General features: G+C 41.7%; 1 protein-coding gene across 1 annotated transcript in view; it reads left to right on the top strand.

Annotated features, from left to right (window-relative positions):
• Positions 1-25,285, top strand: part of LOC106903426 (disks large homolog 2-like) — a 64,327-nt gene that overhangs the window by 6,378 nt on the left and 32,664 nt on the right. The window contains exons 4-5 of the mRNA XM_014967211.2: positions 2,026-2,202; positions 4,579-4,654. Of these exons, the coding sequence (XP_014822697.1) occupies positions 2,026-2,202; positions 4,579-4,654 (253 nt within the window). The remainder of the gene's footprint in view (positions 1-2,025; positions 2,203-4,578; positions 4,655-25,285) is intronic.

Genomic DNA, 25,285 nt, shown 5'->3' with positions numbered 1-25,285 from the left:
AACCACGCAACAACAACAAAAAAAAAATCCTGGTAAAAGCGCACACCGAACCTCACAGGGTAAAACACTCAAGAGTTCAGTTGGCCTGTTTGGATCAGACAGATCCAACTGACTGATGAATTAGCGCAGATTTTTCTGCAGATGGGAACCAGGAGGAAGTGCGTTCAGACCCCAGCGGGTGAAGTGATGCTAATTTAAGTAAATTCGCTTAATTTAATTTATTAAAAGTTATTGGGGCCTCAGTCAGTGGTTTTTGTCACTACGGAGAAAAATATAGATACATTTATCTGCTTAATTTGTGATGGGATCTGGATTCACGGTGAATATTAATTAAACCGCATAAAATGCGACTAAATAGCCGATGTTAATATGATTGTAATTTCACGGATAAAAATAGTATATGACCTATTTTTTTTTTTTTTTTGTTATGTTGTCGGTCAAGATAACGGATAACAAAAAAAGTCTAGCGCGACCTGCCGCCCTGATACCAACTCACACTAGAGATGTGCCGATCAGGTTTTTTCCTGCCGATACCGATCACCCATGATGGCCGATACACCGATACCGATCACATAATTATTATTTATTCATTTTTTATCATAAACACTACCGGTTACATTATGTGGAAAAAGGAACCATGAATTCACCTTAATTTAGACAAAAACATGTTTTTAATAACTTTTTCCAAGAAGAAAACTAAACAAAACAGGCATTGTGCAAATTATACTGCTATTGATAATACTATCTTTAACAGACTGAAAACATATGAAGGCATAAAACCTCTCAACATTGCCAAAAAGTTCAAGTATAAAACTTAACATTCAAAGGCAAATACAGGATCCATTACAATAAACAATCCAGAGTTACTGAATGAAAACTTCCTGATAGCATGGCGGCTAGCTGATTACTGCTAGTTCTGATTGGCTGTTTCTGACTGAGCGGAGTAATTATGCAGGACAGGGAGGATATCGATTATTTTTTCAGAGATTATTTGTCTCATGTTAGGACAGCGGAAGTTTTAATACGTAGGTAAAATGTATTTTTTTAAGTTAGATGCTGCAGCTTTAAGCAGGTTCGGTGTGAGAGACACTACCAGGTGGAGCAGAAGCGGCGCTCCGTCTGTGAAATATTACTATCTGTAGCGTAGCAGCGGTTCAACAGCGAGAGCAGAACCAGCGTCTTACATCGCAGCTCGAAGACAAATAATTTTGCGGGTTATTTGTTTAGTTTTCTGACCGTCATGCTAATCCGGGTGAGTGTTTGTTGCTGTGCGCTGCTTTACCTGCTATCTGATCCTCCGTATGTCTTTTTTACTGCAGTGAGCCTCGATGTAGCCAATCTCCGTCAAGTATGGCACTGTTTTTATGTCGTATTAGCTTCGTTGTGTTGAAGCATTTTGACGTGCTTCAATTTTCCGCAGCAACACGCAGCAAACTTCCCCATTCACTCAGTGCGTTATAGTTGCACATCGCTTAAGATTTGTTGTTGCGCGTTTGCGCAGAGTGAAGGAAAGAGGAGACCAGCTGCACAGGCAGGCTGTGAAATGAGAAGTAGGTGATCGGTATCGGTAAAAGAGACAATGATCGCCGATCACCGATCATGCACTTTTTCACGAAAATCGGCCCGATTATGATCGGTGACCGATCGATCGGCACACCTCTAACTCACACACATCTTCATTCACAGTCTTACTTGTAAATCGATGTTTCTTTTCTTGGACATTTTGATGTTAGCTTGTCGATGTCTCAGTTTTATTTGCTGGGAAAATCAATAAGCAGCTTGAGGTGACTCTGCTGCTCTCTAGTGGCGAGAAGTCGTAATATTGGTTGGTAACAATCGGAATGCATTGTGGGAGATGTAGTTTGTAGTCAATTCATGCTCAAAACCTATTTTAAGTCAATCATCGGCCTATAAAATGCTGAGGCGGGCCACATAAAATGACATGGCGGGCCACATGTGGCCCGCAGGCCTTGAGTTTGACACATGTGTCCTAAACCTAATGTCTGGTTGTCTTCCTATGTGTAGGGCACTGTTTGACTACGAGAAGTCAAAGGACAGTGGACTACCAAGCCAGGGGCTGAGTTTCAAGTATGGTGATATCCTTCATGTTACCAATGCATCAGATGATGAGTGGTGGCAAGCCTGTTGTGTCACCAGCCATGGAGACAGCAAGGAGATAGGAGTCATTCCCAGCAAGAAAAGGTAATACCTGTAAACAGTTCTCCTTAAGGTCGATTTTCAGAGTTACAGTTGAAACCATATGTTGCGGCTACTCTTGCACATTAATAAGGTCCAAAAATAAAAAATGCCAGAGTAGTTTTTCAGGAGGAAGTTTTTGACTCACTTAAAATATAAGCACCCACGTAGAGTTTTCTGGTTTCAAAAAGAGTATTTTCTTTACTGATAAAAATAAGAAAAGAAATATTCTCTGAGTTGACTTCATACAAAACTTTTTATATAAACGTTAATTTTGTGTTAGACTGTTTCACTCCTCACTCCTTCACCAAGCAATCAGATCAATCACAGCAACTGCTTCTGCTCGTTAATCACAGCAGGAGGCTGACTGACGAGGAGAGTCTAAGCAAAACAAACAAATAAATAAATAAGAGATCTAGGGCTGAAACGATTCCTCGAATGATTCGAGTACCTCGATTACTAAAATTCCTCGAGGAAAATTTACCTGCCTCGAAGCTTCGTTAATTTATGTTTTATTAGTTAGCGCACCGTGTTCCGGCCGGGACTTCATTTGCGTTGCGCGGAGCTCTCACTTCCGCCTCTGAGTTGTTGACAAAAGCTAAGTCTCAGCGGCATAAAGTCCAATCTTCAAGATTGGCCCGTGGGAATTTTATTGATTGATGATAATGCCCGACTTTTTATCGTTTTTGGGGAACCAATAAGCATCCTTAAAATGACTGGGGGAATGCCTGGAGTACGGCAGCATTTCTCCTCCGGGGCTGCTGGTTGAAAGCGAACGGCGGGAAGAGCGCTGAGGTGAGCGGATAGCCTGAACAGGGCGGGCGGCTGAGTAGCTGATGCTTACCGTGTAAATGTAGCTTTACCGACGAACCGCACAATAAATTTCATATCCCGGTCTGAAGAAACGGGTGGCGGAGCGCATCGTACATGGCTGGTAGATGAGTTTCTGAGTGTGACCAGTGAAGGTGTCGTAAATATCCCGTATTGCTTCCCCCCGTGTTCGTCCCCCGGTCTAACGGTTCGTCAGTCCGCTGGTCTATTTCCTCCCCTCCATCTTACGTTCGTTCATTCGCCCTCTCCTCCCACTCCAGGCGGCATTTCCCGTATTTTCAAACCCAAAGCGTGACAGGTTAGGTGGCAAGGTGAGTTTAATTAATCTATTAAACTCACTGAAGATGAATACATAAACTAAAAGCTGGATTGTAGACATTTTATAAGCATATTTGTGAGCCTGCCTCTTTGTTATTAAATTCAATATAATTTCAGATTTTTCTATAACTTTTCTTCTGGTTTACTTAGAAAGTGAGCTATTATTGTTACAGGTTAGTTTTCTAAACTACAATAAAGCAACTGTTAGGGATGCTCAAATATGAAAAATTGGACTGATATTGATATCTGATAGTAACACCGGTATTATGCCAGATTTACCAATATTTCATTTTATAATTTTTTTATCCGATTACTCGATTAATCGTAAGAATAATCGATAGATTACTCGATTACTAAAATATTCGTTTACAACAGCCCTAAAGAGATCTACCATTTGCATAATCTTGGATCTGTAACATTAATAATTTAACAAAAAATAAATTAATCTAATTCTTAATAGGCTCCAAACCCATAAGTTTATACTGAATAAAACACACAGGCATCTTTTTTCTCACCGTTTTCAGTCTGTAATGTTGGCTAATAAGAAAACATTATATACACCTGAGTCAATATGGTTTTCATTAACAAGAACACCAAATTTAACATTATGGATAGTCATAACCATTAAATGGATCCATGACAGTTCAACAGAAGGTCTATATTAGTATGTTCACAAATCTTAAATTACTGTAGGTTTAAATATTCTGTTTTTAGAGTAGAATAATTTAGTCCATGTTTGAAGAGTATGAGCGTTGAAGCTTTTAAACTACGACTATTAAAGATGCTCAAGGTACTGAAAAATTAGGTAAAATCACTTTTTAGCTATCTGCCAAATATTACAGATTTTAACAAAATTTCCATTAAAGAAGAAAGTACAATTCGCAGGTGACAAGACTAGGCAATTTAGTTGCCAGACTATCCAAGACTAAAGCCAGCACATCCAATGCTAACGCTAGCTTATCCAGGCTAATCACCAGTAGAAGAAAAAAAAACTTGAGTTTCTATTTGGAGAGGTAAGTCACTAGCCTCTCCAAGTTAACGCAAGTGAATAACCTCTTTCTCATTTGCTATGTTGGCTGCTCAGTTATCAGAGCCAACCTATGATAAATCATATCAGTAGCTGGTTTCAGAATGGAATTATCCTCCTGTGTCAAGCCACCACTGAGAGGCATGCATTAACAACTTAACTTAAATTATTTTGCTTTGGTAAATGACTTACTTGGTTGTTTGCAGAGTGGAACGGAAGGAGCGAGCACGTCTAAAAACTGTGAAATTTAATGCCAGTGCAGGATTGTGTGATTCAAAAGTGGTAAGTTATTTTATTAAGATCTTATTCTTTTCCATAAAAAACACATCCTTCATTAACATTCAAAGTTGTCTTTTTGGCAGAACTCATCTTTAAGTTTTTTACATGGCTTCTATGAATTACTCTTGGTCATTTATTGTTTAGTTTTCACAGTGGCGGGCCGCGCATTTCACACCTAGGCCTTCAGTTGTGCTCCGTCTGAATCAATCCAACCCTCAATAACTATTTTATGGCTATAAAACTTCTACTGCAGGTGCGACACACATAAAAAAGCATCAAAATAACCTGATAAAATTGCAATATTATTTAGGAATATAGCAACATTTTACTCACCAAAAATCCTGATTATTTGAACACAAAATCCATCCTCCTTTCTTTCCTCAAGAAGATCCCAATGACTCCGTTGTGCAGATTATCCGTGCGTTTCACTTTCTATCGCCATGGAAGCTAATGCTGAAAGTCGAGCTGCCCTGTCGTATTTCTGGCATAAGTTTTAATTCGCTTAAGGGCTGAGAATGTCCGTCCAACAGAAGCCGTAGACACGGGGATGGTCACCGCCAGACACACCAAAGCACTGTTGCTTGTAAGTGTAGGCAGTGCTTTGATGCCTCGTTGCTGCCTTGGTGAAGCAAGTCAAATTTACACATGCAGTGTGGCTCCAAACACCGTGTCGATCAGTGGAAAATAACAAGGACTCCCAAAAATACAATTTGCAGCGTTCCTCGGAGCCTGTGAGCCAGGAGTACCGCTCGTAGTCAGTAGACTGAAAGTGGCGGACAAATCCTTTTCCCGGTTGTGACAGGCTTGCTAGCTTCGGAGTTGCCCGACCTTACTCAACAATGTCCATCTTTTCTTGAAAAGTCCGTCTTGAAAATGGCTTTGACAGTAAATCTCCAACCAAATCCATTTCTTCTCCTCCTTCAGCCATTGTGGGTTGACAGAACAGCTATTAAATCAACACAACAATATCTTTGCTTGTGCAACTCGCTACAAACGCAGTTTGCTAGCTCTGGCTAGTGCTCTTTGGCTGTCCAATCAAAGCGTGTGAATACGCTGACGTTAATACGCTGCTAGAGGGCCTTGGCGTCGCCAACTCAAAATCTGATTGGTTGAAGAAACAGATTGATCGACATTTATTTTATGCTACATGGCCCAGCAGAACTGATTGTGAAGGCCTCCAGGCAGATTTCTTTGACCCTGGCAACAAATAGTGGCTGAAATGTGATTGGTTAAATGCTTAAATATGAAAATACACGTCTGGAAGCAGCGCAACCAGGGGAGCAGTGAAAGGAAGCGGACAGACCATTTGGAAAGATTTAATACGTATTCATGGACAAAATATAATTAACATCAGTCTGATTCAGATATTTTTAGGCCAGCAGAGAAGGCCTTGCAGGCCTTGACGGCCCACCACTGTTTTACCTTTGGGAGAGAGACAAGTATTTATGCAGTTTCATCACAGTAACTTTCTACATGGTTATAATATAAGACAGATAAACATGGTAAATATGTTAACATGTAGTATAAACCACTTTTGTGAGAGAAACTGGCTTTCAATAGGACTGAGATGTGTCTGAGATGTGTCTATCTATGCTATGAGTACCATTTCAAGTTCCAACCTAAATAAATCATGGTTTATTTGCACTACTTCCCCATTGCTATAGCTTGATGCAATATTTTGGGTTTTGTCATATCTCCCTTGTTTTTTCCCATAACATCTAATTTTTCAAGTTGCTCAGAATTTATGGAATAATAGAAGTGCCACAAAAATTACATTTGAGTGAATTAATTGATTTAAAAATATATAAAGAATAACATACAGTATAAAAAGAAATATTCTCAAACAGAATTTGAAGACAGTTGTATGTAGATGCTTTCATTTTAGTCTTATTTTTTCATATTGATATTAGTAAATTATCTGTATTTGTAGCATTTATTGTATTGTTTTGTATTTGTTTTATCATTGCAACTTACCCGTTGTTTTTCTAGTAGTTCAATCACATCATGTTATCACACTCAGGGGCCCCATACATGCTAATATTTTAACACAAACCACAGATACATGAATGTAATATTTGTTTACTGAGATTATCAATGCTGCTAAATTTTATTTAATGGCTTCAGCATACATAAATTAAAATATTTTCAAATGTTTAACATTTAAATGTAAGATTTTAAGGAGCTGGCAAGTTTACTTTGTAAAGGCCCCCACATACTTGGGCGTACTGTGTGCATTCCACGAACTGCGTGTACTGTCCGCGGACGATTGGGCTTCATTCTCGAGCGTACTGATTACCTAAAATTCTCTCGTGACAAGGAGAACTAACAAAATTTGATGAACTATTTAGGCGCCTAGCTATTTCTTCTCCATCTGGGAAGCCTTAACGCACCTCTCAGTGGGGGATAGAGAATGGCAATAACATGTCGGTTCATCCGGCAAAGACAGTGAACTGCTGCCCAGAGCAGCGCAGCTTCCTGCCGCGGGGAGAGGAGCAATAGGAGGCTGCGCTGGCTTTAACTGTAATCAGGGATCCATTAAATAAGCTTTGTTTATTATGTTCCAAAAGCACAATTGTTATCGGCATAATAATTTGTGTAGCAATCGAAAATAAGCACATACACAATCATCTTTTCCTTGCCGTTGTTCAAGAAAAACAAAAGTCAGACTCAACTTATCGGACCACCTCTCTGCTCCACTGCTGATAAAGAAGTCTGGGATGATGTCTTGTTTTTTGTTCTTATAATTCTGCATAATTCACCATGTCAATATTTGTGTGAATATATAAAGCCTGTTGCATTTTCACTTACGTGTCTATCATGTCCCCATGACAACTTTATGTCGACTTTTATCATGCTGATGTCAACTTTGAAAAAATATGAACTCATATAACGCTTATTCTCAACCTTATCAGCCCGGTGTCGCATGAAAACCAGTTCAATGTGAATACTGTTTCGACTGGGTAGTTTAATGTGCGACACCGAGTACGCGGTCATAAAAATCTGTCCTTGCGTGGACATGTCTGACGGACGTCCACTTCGAATCCAGTCCAGAAATGTGCAGTTCTAGGCACAGTCATAGAGCAGTGTTTTTCAACCACTGTTCCGCCGCGAGTGATCGTCAAGTGTGCCGTGAAAATTATCCAATTTCACTTAATTGGTCTAAAAAGATTTTTTGAAAACGAATTAATTATCTGCATATAATATGCCATTTTCGAGTGTCTGTGCTGTACTAGTGTCTAGTGGCATAATCATGTAATTTTCTTATCACTAGATGGCAGTATGGAACATAGCATTGTACATTAAAACGAGAGAATTAGTGATGCATGAACGTGACATGTAGCGGTGAGAGCATTGCATCTAGCTAGCAGACTGTGACAGTGATGGAAAAGTTTTTGAAAAGAAAAAATACTAACTCCGATCTGGTCCCTGGACAAAATTCGGACCCAGATGAAGGCCCTAGTATAAGTGGATATCAAAAGAAGGCAGATACCGTGAGCTCGAGACAGTACAGTGAGAGTTAACGTTTCGTTTGGATTTACTTTTACCAGGGACGCAGCGACACCGACTCCGTTGTGCTTGATATGCGGTGAAAAGCTATCCAACAGTTCTATGGTACCAAGCAAGCTTAAACACCATCTCCAAACGAAACACCCTTCGCTTCAAAACAAGAATGCTGACTATTTTGTTCTCCTGTGGAAACACACGGAGAAACAGGCAACTTTTATGAGAAAAACCACGAAGGTAAATGAGAGAGCCCTTAAAGCTAGCTACCACATAGCTGAACTTGTAGCTAAATCAAAAAGGTCCCACACTGTGGCAGAGACATTAATATTACCCGCCTGTAAAGCCATTGTAAATGAGATGCTCGGACCTGAAGCGGTTAAAGAAATAGCAAAAGTCCCTCTTTCAGATAACACAATTTCGAGACGTACTGATGACATGTCTGCAGACATCGAAAGTGTGGTTTTGGAAAAGATCCGTATCAGTGAGAAATTTGCATTGCAACTTGACGAGTGTACTGATATTAGTGGACATGCTCAACTCTTGGCCAAAGTGCGTTTTGTGGATGGAGACGCAATCAGAGAAAACCTCCTATTTTGCAAGGCATTGCCAGAAAGGACAACAGGAGAGGAAATTTTTCGGGTCACATCAGAATATTTAGAACAAGGAGGACTTAAGTGGGAAAACTGCACGAGTGTCTGCACTGATGGAGCTGCAGCCATGGTCGGGTGCACCAAAGGCTTTGTAAGCAGAGTGAAGGAAAGAAACCCAGATGTAATTATTACGCATTGTTTCTTACACCGTGAGGCCCTCATGGCCAAGTCTTTACCAGCAGACGTTGCTCCTGTGTTGAATGATGTTGTGCAAATGGTAAACTTTGTGAAGGTAAGACCTGTGAAAAGCCGCATATTTGCATCTTTGTGTGAGGAAATGGGAGCAGAGCATAAGATCTTGTTGTTTCATACGGATGTCCGATGGTTGTCACGCGGCAAGGTACTAGCCCATGTGTATGAGCTGCGGGAGGAACTCAGAGTGAATCTGACAAATGAGGGGTCGGATTACGCAAAGCTGCTTGCAAGTGATGAATGGTGTTCAAAGCTAGCATATCTGGCGGATATTTTTCATCATCTGAATGAACTGGTACCCTCAGCGTGTATCGTGTTTTGTGTGCGGAGGAGCGATCAGAAACGGCAGAAAACAGACTCCAGGGGAGGCGGGCAGTTCTCTTGCCTCATGGCAGGGGGTGCTCATGATCCCAGATATTGTGACTGCACAACTGCAGAGTAAGACACAGTGAGCTAGCCATGGAGCTAGCCATACAGTAACCATAAGATGTTTTTTTTAATGAAATGTGTGTTTTTTGGGCTACAGTTTGTATCTCTAAATAAGTCAGTAAAGTAGAAGCGGTAGCTAATCTACCATAGCAATAATTTATTAATTAAACATTAAGCCTAAAACATACTACAACAAAAGACTAAATGTTCTGTTCTGTGTGCAAAATTCTTGAATGGTTTTTGGTGTTAAATCCTAAAACATGAAGTGTTTATTCTTATTTTTCCATGATGACAGGTGAGGCAGAGCCTCACCTGTCATCATGGAAGTATAGTAATAAAATCATTTATATTGCTATTTTCACCCTGTGGTTTGTACTATAAAGTGAAACTAATTGTAATAATACTAATAATAATAGTTATAATTAAAGCTCCGCGGAGCCTCAAGCGGCCCTGGCAGCCAAGCGCCGCGAAGACCTAGCCACCACGGATGTTCCAGCACCGCCTCCCCTCAGCACTACCTCCCCACAGCCACCACCTCCCCCCAGCCACCGCTTACGCTCTCACGGAGTAGCCAAACCTGCCCTTAAGATAGTCACCGTGTCATGTTCGGCATTGCTCCCTGACAATTCAAAAAAATCTGGTGCAGATCGGCTGATATCGCGAGGAGATACAGTTGTTTGATTAACCTGGGTGCGTAGTGGAGTCAAATTACAATGTAATGCTTTTGGGCTCTGTAGAGATTCTCCAGAGTCACCATTAAAGCAAGACATCCAGCATAAAAAATGGCTACTTTCTGTTGGAGGGTGGCAGGGCAGAGTTGATGTCATCACTTGTGATCCAATTTAATGATCCCAGAATTCCATTAACCCATCCATGTCTTTGTCATTGGTGGAGCAATACTGACATCTGTTGGAGAATTATTGAAATAGCTTCTAAAACGTGACTTCTGATGAATGATGTACTTCATCTTTTTTTTTTAACCAAAATTTGTCAATTTTTGTACTCTAACTGAAAAAACACAGTTATTAAAAAAACATAAATCATATAACAATGTATATTTTCATACATATTATGTTAACATGGCCTGGATGGATACAAGCCATGTATCCTAGCCTCCCAAATCCTTTATGTTTAATGATTTGGGAGAATGTATGTGTATCTGAACAGATGGATTAATGCTTTATCTGGTAAAATTAGTTGTATTGTTTTCAGCAGTCTCTTTGTCATTGGTGGAGCAACACTGCCCCCTTCTGGTGAATTAGTGAAAAAACTTTTAAACATTTGACTTTTTATTAATGATCTTAATCTTATTTTTAACCAAATTTAATGAATCTTTGTACAGTAACTCAAAAAAGACCATTAGTAAAAAACAGGAAACATAATTTATATTTAAATAATTATTTTCTTAGCATAATAATGGATGGATACAATGTTCTGTATTGCATGGACTGTTTTTATGTTTAAAGTTTTGGGAGTATATATGTGTATATGGACAGCTGGACTGATATCTTATCTGGTAACTTATGTTGACATCTGAATTGTCTTTTCAGCAGCGCTCCTTTGTGAAGCACGCAATATCTTGTGCAGATTGGGCAATATAGCGAGGAGATACAGCTCTTTGATCAACCTAGGGAGCGCAGGGGAGTCAAGTAATAATGTAATGCTATTGGGCTCTTTAGAGGTTCACCAGAGTTGATCACAGACAGTCTGATGCAAATCGGATGAAGCATGTTTGATTTAGAGATGATCGTAGACATGGTGAGCATTGCTATTCGCTATGTAGCCATGCCCACATGGTTCAACCAGCAGCCAACATTCACAGAGGGCTTCACATGTCATTTTCTATCAGTTGGCACAGGATTTAACCAATTTGAATCATAGAGTAAAAGTAAGACATTCAGCAGAAAAAAACAGGTGACTTCCTGTTGGAGGCGGGTGTGGTTTAGGTGACCAGCCTTGATCACATTCACATAGTCAATTAATGAATTGACCATGTGAATGTGATCAAGGCTGGTCTATAATGAGAGATGGAAAGTCTGATTCAGCTCTGACCTGTCCTGGAGAAGTTACTGCATTCTAATGTTTCATGGCACAAAGCCAAAATTTGACGCTTAGCCACGCCCACATGCTTTGATGTACGAGAATTCTTTTGATAACTTTTCACCTTTAATGTCTCAACTCTCGGCTGAGTGAGTTTGAAGTCTGTTTCTCAAAAGGTGTGGGAGGAGTTAAATCAGATGCGACGTCTATGAAATAGAGGAAATTGCGGCTTTGATCCAAAATGGCCAACTTCCTGTTGGGTTTGGACCATGATTCCAAGAGACTTTTTTGTACATCCTGAGAGGATACACATGTGTACCAAGTTTCATAATTCTGAGATAAAGCATGGCTCGGGGCTGATCATGTTTTTGGTGAGTAGTGTCATTTCACAAAGCCAAAGTTTGAGGCTTAGCCACGCCCACATACTTTGATGTATGAGAATTCTTTTGATAACTTTTCACCTTTAATGTATCTCCTCTCTGCTGAGTGAGTTTGAAGTCTGTATCTCAAAAGGTGTGGGAGGAGTTAAATCAGATGTGAGTGACATCTACAAAATAGAGGAAATTGTGGCTTTTATCCAAAATGGCTGACTTCCTGTTGGGTTTGGACCATGGCTCCAAGAGACTTTTTTGTAGGTCCTGACATTATACACATGTATAATACACAAGTTTCATAATTCTAGGTTAAAGCATGGCTTGGGGCTGATCATTTGAAAATTTCTAGGGGGCGCTGTAGAGAAATTAGGCGACGCCCATCAACGACTGTTATGGATTCCTGTTCGGGGATGAATAAGGATGCATTCTAGTGAGTTTGGTGCAGCTGGGCTGAACGTTGTGGAATCTAGAGCCAAACGTATGTCGGCGGCGTTCCCTCTGCTTTGCCGCGCTGCCACGGCCACGCCCTCTACTGAAAACTCTTGGCGCTTTAAAGCAAGTGAGACCAACATGTTATCTGTCATCCAACACAGAATCATCTTGATTAGGTTGAGAGAGCCATAGATGGAGCTTTACAAGTCAAAAAAAGGCACTTCCTGTTCTGAGGGGGCGGGGCTTAGATGACGTCAGAATATGACGACATAGGATCGTCAGGCATCCCACCAGGATCAGTCATGTCAAGTTTGGTGCAGCTGGGCTCAAAATTGTGGAATTTGCAGCCAAACGTATGGACACGGCGTTACAGGTCAATTCGCCACGCCGCCACGCCCACCTGCTCCATCAAAACCAAACAGGGTTGGAATCCATGACACATCAACATGTTTTCTGTCTGTGGACACAGTTTCATGTTGATTAGGTCAAAGGGGTCAGATAGCGACCGTTCACAGTAAAACATGACACTTCCTGTTCTCAGGGGGCGTGGCCTAAGTGATGTCATTATTTGACCATTGGGTATTGTAGGGGACCCGATGATGATCAATCACTGAAAGTTTGGTGCTGCTGTGAGTTTTTTTGTAAAAGTTATAACCGTTTTATTTTTCATGGCGACGAGGTGAACTTTGACCCCAGGTAACCCCCCTTCACGAAGGTCGAAAACACAAACCTTTGATAACTTTGGATCGGCCATGCCTTATGAACGATTTGACCGAGTTTGAAGCCGATCGATCGAAATCCCTAAGACAAGTTCGATCAAATGCGAACCCTGTAAATGGCCAAAATCAGGTCAAAATCGGGACTTCAATCCAAAATGGCCGACATTCTGTGATACTTGCACTATGACATTAATTGCAAATTCTCAGTGTCTTGGGGAGCTCTACAAGTGTACCAAGTTTCAAGTCCCTACGATAAAGTAAGTGAATAGGAAAGGTTCTTTTGAAAGTTGCTAGGTGGCGCCCTTGAGCCGTTTCTGTTGCGATTTTTCCGGGGACCTTAAAATACGTAATTTTCACGCAGACCTGATGCGTCCGCCAAGTTTGGTGAGTTTTTGAATATGATGGTCAATTATAGTCGGAAGTGTGCGGGGCTAAGGTGGTGTCATCAATCGACCACCTAACTGTGATGAGGGCTGGTCTATAATGAGACATAGAAAGTCTTATGCAGCTGTGACCTTATATGTGCATGTTATCTCACTTTAATGATTTATGGTGAATAGTCAAAGTTTGGGACTAAGCCACGCCCACATGGTTTGACACACAAAAATTCCTGTGATAACTTCTGACCTTTAATGTCTCAACTCTCTGCTGACTGAGTTTGAAGTCTGTATCTCGAAAGCTGTAGGAGGAGATAGATCAGATGCGACATCTATGAAATAGAGGAAATGGCAGCATTTCATCCAAACTGGCCGACTTCCTTTTGTGTTTGCACCATTGCTCCAAGAGACTTTTTTGTACATCCTGATGAGTTACAGATGTGTACCAAGTTTCATAACTCTAGGTTAAAGCATGGCTTGGGGCTGATCATGTTTGGTGAGAAGTGTCATTTCACAAAGCCAAAGTTTAACGCTTAGCCACGCCCACATGCTTTGATCTACGAGAATTCTGTTGATAACTTTTAAACTTTAATGTCTCAAGTCTCTGCTGAGTGAGTTTGAAGTCTGTATCTCAAAAGATGTGGGACTAGTTAAATCAGATGTGACATCTATGAAATAGAGGAAATTGCTGCTTTGATCCAAAATGGCCGACTTCCTGTTGGGTTTGGACCATGGCTCCAAGAGACTTTTCTGTACATCCTGAAAAGATACAGATGTGTACCAAGTTTCATAATTCTGAGATAAAGCATGGCTTGGGGCTGATCATTTAAAACACGCTAGAGGGCGCTGTTGAGACATTAGGCCACGCCCACCAAATATTGCACTGGATTCCTGTCCGGGGTTGGACCAAGATCCATCCTAGTGAGTTTGGTGCAGCTGCACCTAAAATTGTTGAATTCAGAGCCCAAAGTATGGGCACGTTCTTAAAGGTCACTTTGCCACGCTGCCACGCCCACCTGCTACATCCCAGCCAGATGGGGTTGGAATCCAATAAACAACAACATGTCCCACAGGTGATATCCTGTGGGAAGTGGGAGGGGCTAAGGTGATGTCATCAATCGACCACCTAACTGTGATGAGGGCTGGTCTATAATGAGACATAGAAAGTCTGATGCAGCTGTGACCTTGTATGTGCATGTTATGTCACTTTGATGTTTAATGGTGAATAGTCAAATTTTGGGACTTAGCCACGCCCACATGCTTTGACATACAAAAATTCCTGTGATAACTTTGGACCTTTAATGTCTCAACTCTCTGCTGACTGAGTTTGAAGTCTGTATCTCAAAAGGTGTGGGAGGAGATAAATAAGATGTCACGTCTATGAAATAGAGGAAATTACGGCTTTGATCCAAAATGGCCGACTTCCTGTTGGGTTTGGACCATGGCTCTAAGAGACTTTTTTGTACATCCTGATGAGTTACACATGTGTACCAAGTTTCATAACTGTAGGTTAAAGCATGGCTTGGGGCTCATCATTTAAAACACGCTAGAGGGCGCTGTTGAGACATTAGGCCACGCCCACCAAATATTGCACTGGATTCCTGTCCGGGGTTGGACCAAGATCCATCCTAGTGAGTTTGGTGCAGCTGCACCCAAAATTGTTGAATTCAGAGCCCAAAGTATGGGCACGTTCTTAAAGGTCACTTTGCCACGCTGCCACGCCCACCTGCTACATCCCAGCCAGATGGGGTTGGAATCCAATAAACAACAACATGTCCCACAGGTGATATCCTGTGGGAAGTGGGAGGGGCTAAGGTGATGTCATCAATCGACCACCTAACTGTGATGAGGGCTGGTCTATAATGAGACATAGAAAGTCTGATGCAGCTGTGACCTTGTATGTGCATGTTATGTCACTTTGATGTTTAATGGTGAATAGTCAAATTTTGGGACTTAGCCACGCCCACATGCTTTGACATACAAAAATTCCTGTGATAACTTTGGACCTTTAATGTCTCAACTCTCTGCTGACTGAGTTTGAAGTCTGTATCTCAAAAGGTGTGGGAGGAGATAAATAAGATGTCACGTCTATGAAATAGAGGAAATTACGGCTTTGATCCAAAATGGCCGACTTCCTGTTGGGTTTGGACCATGGCTCTAAGAGACTTTTTTGTACATCCTGATGAGTTACACATGTGTACCAAGTTTCATAACTGTAGGGTAAAGCATGGCTTGGGGCTCATCATTTAAAACACGCTAGAGGGCGCTGTTGAGACATTAGGCCACGCCCACCAAATATTGCACTGGATTCCTGTCCGGGGTTGGACCAAGATCCATCCTAGTGAGTTTGGTGCAGCTGCACCCAAAATTGTTGAATTCAGAGCCCAAAGTATGGGCACGTTCTTAAAGGTCACTTTGCCACGCTGCCACGCCCACCTGCTACATCCCAGCCAGATGGGGTTGGAATCCAATAAACAACATGTCTTCTGTCTCTGGACATAGTTTCATGTTGATTAGGTCAAAGGGGTCAGATAGCGACCGTTCACAGTAAAACATGACACTTCCTGTTCTCAGGGGGCGTGGCCTAAGTGATGTCATCATTTGACCATTGGGTATTGTAGGGGACCCGATGATGATCAATCACTGATAGTTTGGTGCCTCTGTGAGTTTTTTTGTAAAAGTTATAACTGTTTTATTTTTCATGGCGACTAGGTGAACTTTGACCCCAGGTAACCCCCCTTCAGGAAGGTCGAAAACGCAAACCTTTGATAACTTTGGATCGGCCATGCCTTATGAACGATCTGACCGAGTTTGAACCCGATCGATCAAAATCCCTAGGACCAGTTCGAAAAAATGCGAACCCTGTAAACGGCCAAAATCGGGTCAAAATCGGAACTTCAATCCCAAATGGCCGACATTCTGTGATACTTGCACTATGACATTAATTGTAAATTCAGAGTGTCTTGGGGAGCTCTACAAGTGTACCAAATTTCAAGTCTCTACGATAAAGTAAGTGAATAGGAAAGGGTCTTTTGAAATTTGCTAGGTGGCGCCCTTGAGCCGTTTCTGTTGCGATTTTTCCGGGGACCTTAAAATACGTAAATGTTACACGGGCTCTATGCCCCCGCCAAGTTTGGTGAGTTTTTGAATATGATAAAGCCCCCAAAAAGCCAATTCATTTGGGTGAAGAATCATAATTAAAGCTCCGCGGAGCCTCAAGCGGCCCTCGCAGCCAAGCGCCGCTCAGGCCCATAGCCACCGCGGATGTTCCAGCACCGCCTCCCGCCGGCCACCACCGACGCTCGCGCGCCGTCCTCCATGCGATCCGCTTTGATGCTTTCAGCAGAGTTCCCTGGCGATGCACCCAAAATCTGGAGCAGATTGGGCCATGTGGCAAGGAGATACAGCTGTTTGATTAAGCTAGGGGGCGCAGTGGAATCAAATTGCAATTAAACTCTATTGGGCTCCTTAGAGGTTCACAAGTGTCACTCATAAAAAGTCTGGTGTAAATCGGATGATGTGTATGTGAATAAGAGACGATCGTATGCATATGGCGAGGGACAGCCATTTTGCCACGCACCCACATGTGAGTGGGCATTGATAGAGTTCACCTTCATGTCATTTTATGTCAGTCTGCAAAGCATGAAACCCATATGAGTTAGAGAGTAAAAGTCAGACATACAGTAGAAAAAACAGGTGACTTCCTGTCGGAAGTGGGCGGGGCTAAGGTGATGTCATCAATTGACCACCTAACTGTGATGAGGGCTGGTCTATAATGAGACATAGAAAGTCTCATGCAGCTCTGACCTGGCATTTGGAAGTTATTTCATATTCATGTTTCATGGTGAATAGTCAAAGTTTGGGACTAAGCCATGCATAGTCCCAAACTTAGCAGTAGGCATTTACAGAGTTCATCATCATCTCATTTTATGTCAGTCTGCACAGGGTTGGAATCCATGACACACCAACATGACTTAGAGAGTGAAAGTCAGACATACAGTAGAAAAAAAAGGTGACTTCCTGTCGGAAGTGGGCGGGGCTAAGGTGATGTCATCAATCGACCACCTAACTGTGATGAGGGCTGGTCTATAATGAGACATAGAAAGTCTGATGCAGCTGTGACCTTGTATGTGCATGTTATGTCACTTTGATGTTTCATGGTGAATAGTCAAAATTTGGGACTTAGCCACGCCCACATGCTTTGACATACAAAAATTCCTGTGATAACTTCTGACCTTTAATGTCTCAACTCTCTGCTGACTGAGTTTGAACTCTGTATCTCAAAAGCTGTAGGAGGAGATAGATCAGATGCGACGTCTATGAAAAACAGTAAATGGCGGATTTTGATCCAAAATGGCCGACTTCCTGTTGGTTTGCACCATGACATTATACTAGGGCTGAAACGATTCCTCGAATGATTCGAGTACCTCGATTACTAAAATTCCTCGAGGAAAATTTACCTGCCTCGAAGCTTCGTTAATTTATGTTTTATTAGTTAGCGCACCGTGTTCCGGCCGGGACTTCATTTGCGTTGCGCGGAGCTCTCACTTCCGCCTCTGAGTTGTTGACAAAAGCTAAGTCTCAGCGGCATAAAGTCCAATCTTCAAGATTGGCCCGTGGGAATTTTATTGATTGATGATAATGCCCGACTTTTTATCGTTTTTGGGGAACCAATAAGCATCCTTAAAATGACTGGGGGAATGCCTGGAGTACGGCAGCATTTCTCCTCCGGGGCTGCTGGTTGAAAGCGAACGGCGGGAAGAGCGCTGAGGTGAGCGGATAGCCTGAACAGGGCGGGCGGCTGAGTAGCTGATGCTTACCGTGTAAATGTAGCTTTACCGACGAACCGCACAATAAATTTCATATCCCGGTCTGAAGAAACGGGTGGCGGAGCGCATCGTACATGGCTGGTAGATGAGTTTCTGAGTGTGACCAGTGAAGGTGTCGTAAATATCCCGTATTGCTTCCCCCCGTGTTCGTCCCCCGGTCTAACGGTTCGTCAGTCCGCTGGTCTATTTCCTCCCCTCCACCCCATCTTACTTTCTTCATTCGCCCTCTCCTCCCACTCCAGGCGGCATTTCCCGTATTTTCAAACCCAAAGCGTGACAGGTTAGGTGGCAAGGTGAGTTTAATTAATCTATTAAACTCACTGAAGATGAATACATAAACTAAAAGCTGGATTGTAGACATTTTATAAGCATATTTGTGAGCCTGCCTCTTTGTTATTAAATTCAATATAATTTCAGATTTTTCTATAACTTTTCTTCTGGTTTACTTAGAAAGTGAGCTATTATTGTTACAGGTTAGTTTTCTAAACTACAATAAAGCAACTGTTAGGGATGCTCAAATATGAAAAATTGGACTGATATTGATATCTGATAGTAACACCGGTATTATGCCAGATTTACCAATATTTCATTTTATAATTTTTTTATCCGATTACTCGATTAATCGTAAGAATAATCGATAGATTACTCGATTACTAAAATATTCGTTTACAACAGCCCTACATTATACACATGTGTACCAAGTTTCATACATCTAGGTTAAAGCATGGCTTGGGGCTCATTATTTAAAAAATTCTAGGGGGCGCTGTAGAGAAATTAGGCCACGCCCATCAACGACTGTTATGGATTCCTGTTCGGGGATGGATAAGGATGCATCCTAGTGAGTTTGGTGCAGCTGTGCTGAACGATGTGGAATCTAGAGCCAAACGTATGTCGGCGGCGTTCCCTCTGCTTCGCCGCACTGCCACGGCCACGCCCTCTACTGAAAACTCTTGGCGCTTTAAAGCAAGTGAGACCAACATGTTATCTGTCATCCACCACAGAATCATCTTGATTAGGTAGAGAGAGCCATAGATGGAGCTGTACAAGTGAAAAAAAGGCACTTCCTGTTCTGAGGGGGCGGGGCTTAGATGACATCAGACTATGACGACATAGGATCGTCAGGCATCCCACCGGGATCACTCATGTCAAGTTTGGTGCAGCTGCCCTCCAAATTGTGGAATCTAGAGCCAAACGTATGGCGATGGCGTTACAGGTCATTTCGCCACGCCGCCACGCCCACCTGCTCCATCAAAACCAAACAGGGTTGGAATCCATGACACACCAACATGTTTTCTGTCTGTGGACACAGTTTCATGTTGATTAGGTCAAAGGGGTCAGATAGCGACCGTTCACAGTAAAACATGACACTTCCTGTTCTCAGGGGGCGTGGCCTAAGTGACGTCATCATTTGACCATTGGGTATTGTAGAGGACCCGATGGTGATCAATCACTGAAAGTTTGGTGCCTCTGTGAGTTTCTTTGTAAAAGTTATAACCGTTTTGTGTTTCATGGCGAATCCATGAACTTTGACCCCAGGTAACCCCCCTTCAGGAAGGTTGAAAACGCAAACCTTTGATAACTTTGGATCGGCCATGCCTTATGAACGATCTGACCGAGTTTGAAGCAGATCGATCGAAATCCCTAGGACAAGTTCGAAAAAATGCGAACCCTGTGAACGGCCAAAATCGGGTCAAAATCGGAACTTCAATCCAAAATGGCCGACATTCTGTGATACTTGCACTATGACATTAATTGTAAATTCTGAGTGTCTTGGGGAGCTCTACAAGTGTACCACGTTTCAAGTCTCTACGATGAAGCAAGTGAATAGGAAAGGGTCTTTTGAAAGTTGCTAGGTGGCGCCCCTGAGCCGTTTCTGTTGCGATTTTTGGGAGGACCTTAAAATACGTAATTTTTCACCGGGCTCTATGCCCCCGCCAAGTTTGGTGAGTTTTTGTATATGATAAAGCCCCCAAAATTCCCCCTAAAGAGGGTGGCAGAATCGTAATAATAAGAAACAGTACAGTTTCAATAGGCCTTCGCAGCGCTTAGCTGTTCGGGCCTAATTAAAGCTCCGCGGAGCCTCAAGCGGCCCTCGCAGCCATCGCCGCTCGAGCCTATAGCCACCGAGTATGTTCCAGCACCGCCTCCCACCAGCCACCGCCGATGCTCGCGCGCCGTCCTCCACGCGATCCCCTTTGATGCCTTCGGCAGCGTTCCCTGGCGGTGCACCCAAAATCTTGAACAGATTGGGCCATGTGGCAAGGAGATGCAGCTGTTTTATTAACCTAGGGGGCGCAGTGGAGTGAAATTGCAATTAAACTGTATTTTGCTCCTGAGAGGTTCACAAGTGTCAGTCATAAAAAGTCTGGTGTAAATCGGATGATGCATTTGTGAATAAGAGATGATAGTATGCATATGGCGAGGGACAGCCATTTTTCCACCCCCCCACAGGTCAGTAGGCATTGACAGAGTTCATCTTCATGTCATTTTATGTCAGTCTGCAAAGGCTGAAACCCATATGAATTAGAGAGTAAAAGTCAGACATACAGTAGAAAAAACAGGTGACTTCCTGTCGGAAGTGGGCGGGGCTAAGGTGATGTCATCAATCGACCACCTAACTGTGATGAGGACTGGTCTATAATGAGACATAGAAAGTCTGATGCAGCTGTGACCTTGTTTGTGCGTGTTATGTCACTTTGATGTATTAATGGTGAATAGTCAAAGTTTGGGACTAAGCCACGCCCACATGGTTTGACATACAAAAATTCCCGTGATAACCTCTGACCTTTAATGTCTAAACTGTCTGCTGACTGAGATACAGCTGTTTTATTAACCTAGGGGGCGCAGTGGAGTGAAATTGCAATTGAACTCTATTGGTAGGTACCGGCAGCCAATTTTTTTTCTTTAGATTTTTGGTACTCTAAATGCATTTTTCTACTAAGTGTATTACCAGAAAAGAGCAGAAAAAATTTCAGCCCATTATCTCTAACGGTTTTTGAGATTTTGGGGGTTAGGTGTACCTTCCCACAAACGCACCTTGGAGTAGAAAAAGATGTGGTTTTTGAAAGTCGATTACTCAAAAAATAAATCAATTTAACACTTATTTGTAATTACATTCTTTAAATAGATATAAATTATATTCTAAAACATGAAAATGTGCAGTATAATTAGCTTACTTTAAAAATGAAGGTTCTTTAAAAAATTGAATTTTTAAAATAACAGAAATTTCAATATTTACCCTGACAGCAGAGATGGCATGTTTGGGATATGATATTAAAAAATATATATTGAAACTAAGGCCCAAAAGCCATTTTTCCCAGGCTGCTATGTGATTTTAACAAGCCCAATTTTTTGTAGGGGTCTGGGACAGTCAAACAAAAAATTATTTGGCTGCAAAAATGCTTCCTAAGCTAATTTGACCGACGGAACAAAATTTCAAAAATAGACAAAATTGAGTATTTTTTGACCACTCCTCAAATTTGTATCTTACATTGGATTTCAATGAAACTTCTTTAGTACAAGTAAATTAGGTTGCTGAACATTATAAAGACATCCATTTTTGGCTACCTTCAATAGTTTCCTTAATATTCCAGGTAGGAAAGATGGATTTTGAGGTGTTTTTTAAAAAATTCGTATTTTAGACAATTTTTGACTTGCTCCAAAATGTTTGTTGTTTTATGCGTTTCATAGAAACTTCCTTCCTAGATGTCAATTAGGCTGCTGCATCAGATAAAGACATTTACTTAGGGCTATCTTCAGTAGTTTTCTTAATAAAGCTGGCACAGAAAATATAGATTTTTCCTTTTTTTAATGGAAAATTCACTATTAGCGACCATCTGAAAAAGTGCCAAAGAAGGTGCCATTTTTCATAAAAATGGTCTAGAGTTAACGAGTAGTAGTCATCATTCACTGAAAAACAAGAAAGCAGCAATGAATATTCTCAATATTAAATTTTTTTAAGCTTTACATGTATTTGAGATTCTACTGAAATTAGATACCCTGATTTTCTATATTGCTCACGTTGATTTTGATTATAAAAATGAACACATCTTATTGTTAAAAAAAACACAAAATAAAACTAATAAACATGAAAAAACACCATGTTCATTTGTTTATTTTTTCATCCATGAACTGTCATGTCGGATGTTTTTCTGTACACAGACATGGGGAAATCGATCGATTTCACAGACTCTCGTCTGTGAAATCTCGCACGTTTGTGCTGCGATGTCACCAGACAAGTAAAATTAAATAGTCTATAAAAAGAGTCCGATATGAGAAATGAAGTAACAACGTATCTTTAATAACTAGCATGTATAATGAGCATTGATATTTTTGTTTCTTAACCGCTGGTTGTAGCGTAAGCGGCACACTAATGAAAAAAAAAAAAATCCGCTCCAAGACCGAACCCATTTCTCTGAGAATATACAATCAATATTATTTATTTTATTGACCAGGTGTCTAAATTCACACATATACGCTCCATCTTCTACCACTCCGTTTTGTATTTTAAGCGTAAGCTATATAGAAACCCAGCTAAAAACAAGCAGCTTGCTAACAGGACGGCGAAGTTAGAGAAAGCCCGACCAGATCGGCAGAAACCGCCTTCCCACACCGGATTAAATAGCTGCAATCACATATCAAAATAACGCTAACTATTATCTTTACATTACTTTAAAGATATCTGATGTAAGAAGGTGTGTCTAACTTACCCAAGTATGGAATTAGTACGTCCGGAATAGAGCAGTGATCCGAACAGTCAGCAGCGTCCACAGAAGGCGGCTCCATTATTTTATGCTAGAGGGGCGACGTGCCTTTCGTTGATATGCTCGGCGCGTCACGCACATTGATTCTACAAGTGTGATTCCTGTATTATATTAAAGCTAACAAATTAATCTTTATTTTGATACCCGGTTTGTCTGGTTTATTTTTTATAATTCGTTCGCTATTTGACGAAGTTTTGATACTTTTATGATTTACAAAAAAACTAAAAAAATAATCCTTGACAAACCGGGTATGTAGAGAAAGCCTATAGTTTAAGGTTTAATATGATATCACTGTTGACTCATTTGGTCATATGTTCGTGACGCGCCAACTGATTTTCTTGAACTATGTGTCAGGAGGGGCGTTCGAATTAGCATAAATAATGCGGCTTTTCGAAAAAATTATGAAAATTACTGGGAAATTTAAAGTGTTTAATTTGCTTCAACATACATAAAACTGGTATCATTGGAAAGGAAAATCAATGAACTTTAACACAGTAGTGTTGCTTTTGGAAAAAAAATATTCTAAAAAGGACTTTTGATGGTGGGAAGTTAGGGCATTTTCTATGATCAGCGCGCGTTCTCTCCCATTCCTGAGTGGAAAGAGCGTCGCTGCCAGTACCTACTATTGGGCTTCTTAGAGGTTCACAAGTGTCACTCATAAAAAGTCTGGTGTAAATCGGATGATGCGTTTGTCAATAAGAGACGATCGTATGCATATGGCGAGGGACAGCCATTTTGCCACACCCCCACGGGTCAGTAGGCATTTACAGAGTTCATCATCATCTCATTTTATGTCAGTCTGCACAGGGTTGGAATCCATGACACACCAACATGTTTTAGAGTGTAAAAGTCAGACATACAGTAGAAAAAACAGGTGACTTCCTCTCGGAAGTGGGCGGGGCTAAGGTGATGTCATCAATCGACCACCTAACTGTGATGAGGGCTGCTCTATAATGAGACATAGAAAGTCTGATGCAGCTGTGACCTGGCATTTGGAAGTTATTTCACATTCATGTTTCATGGTGAATAGTCAAAGTTTGGGACTAAGCCACGCCCACATGCTTTGACATACAAAAATTCCTGTGATAACTTCTGACCTTTAATGTCTCAACTCTCTGCTGACTGAGTTTGAAGTCTGTATCTCAAAAGCTGTAGGAGGAGATAGATCAGATGCGACGTCTATGAAAAAGAGGAAATGGCGGATTTTTATCCAAAATGGCCGACTTCCTGTTGGGTTTGCACCATGGCTCCAAGAGACTTTTTTGTAGGTCCTGACATTATACACATGTGTACCAAGTTTCATAATTCTAGGTTAAAGAATGGCTTGGGGCTGCTTATTTAAAAAATTCTAGGGGGCGCTGTAGAGAAATTAGGCCACGCCCATCAACGACTGTTATGGATTCCTGTTCGGGGACGAATAAGGATGCATCCTAGTGAGTTTGGTGCAGCTGGGCTGAACGATGTGGATTCGAGAGTCAAACGTATGGCGGCGGCGTTCCCTCTGCTTCGCCGCGCTGCCACGGCCACGCCCTCTACTGAAGACTCTTGGCGCTTTAAAGCAAGTGAGACCAACATGTTATCTGTCATCCAACACAGAATCATCTTTATTAGGTTGAGAGAGCCAAAGATGGAGCTTTACAAGTCAAAAAAGGCACTTCCTGTTCTGAGGGGGCGGGGCTTAGATGACGTCAGACTATGACGACATAGCATCGTCAGCCATCCCACCAGGATCACTCATGTCAAGTTTGGTGCAGCTGGCCTCGCACTATGACATTAATTGTAAATTCAGAGTGTTTTGGGGAGCTCTACAAGTGTGCCAAATTTCAAGTCTCTACGATGAAGCAAGGGAATAGGAAAGGGTCTTTTGAAAGTTGCTAGGTGGCGCCCTTGAGCCGTTTCTTTTGCGATTTTTTCAACGACCATAAAATACAAAATTTTTCACCGGGCTCTATGCCCCCGCCAAGTTTGGTGAGTTTTTGAATATGATAAAGCCCCCAAAAAGCCCCCTAAAAAGGGTGGCAGAATCGTAATAATAATAATAATAATAAACAGCAAGGTTTCAATAGGCTCTCGCAGCGATAGCTGCTCGGGCCTAATAATAAACAGCACAGTTTCAATAGGCTCTCGCAGCGCTTAGCTGCTCGGGCCTAATAAGAAACAGCGCGATTACAAGAGGCCTTCGCAGCGCTTAGCTGCTCGGGCCTAATTAAAGCTCCGCGGAGCCTCAAGCGGCCACCGCGGATGTTCTAGCACCACCTCCCGCCGGCCACCGCCGACGCTCGCGCGCCGTCCTCCACGCGATCCGCTTTGATGTCTTCGTCAGCG

Source organism: Poecilia mexicana, unplaced genomic scaffold (assembly GCF_051168715.1).
Source record: "Poecilia mexicana isolate PSO_F unplaced genomic scaffold, ASM5116871v1 scaffold_14, whole genome shotgun sequence".
NCBI lineage: Eukaryota > Metazoa > Chordata > Actinopteri > Cyprinodontiformes > Poeciliidae > Poecilia > Poecilia mexicana.
Note: the sequence above shows the minus strand (reverse complement) of the source record. Positions and strands in the feature narration are given on the sequence as shown.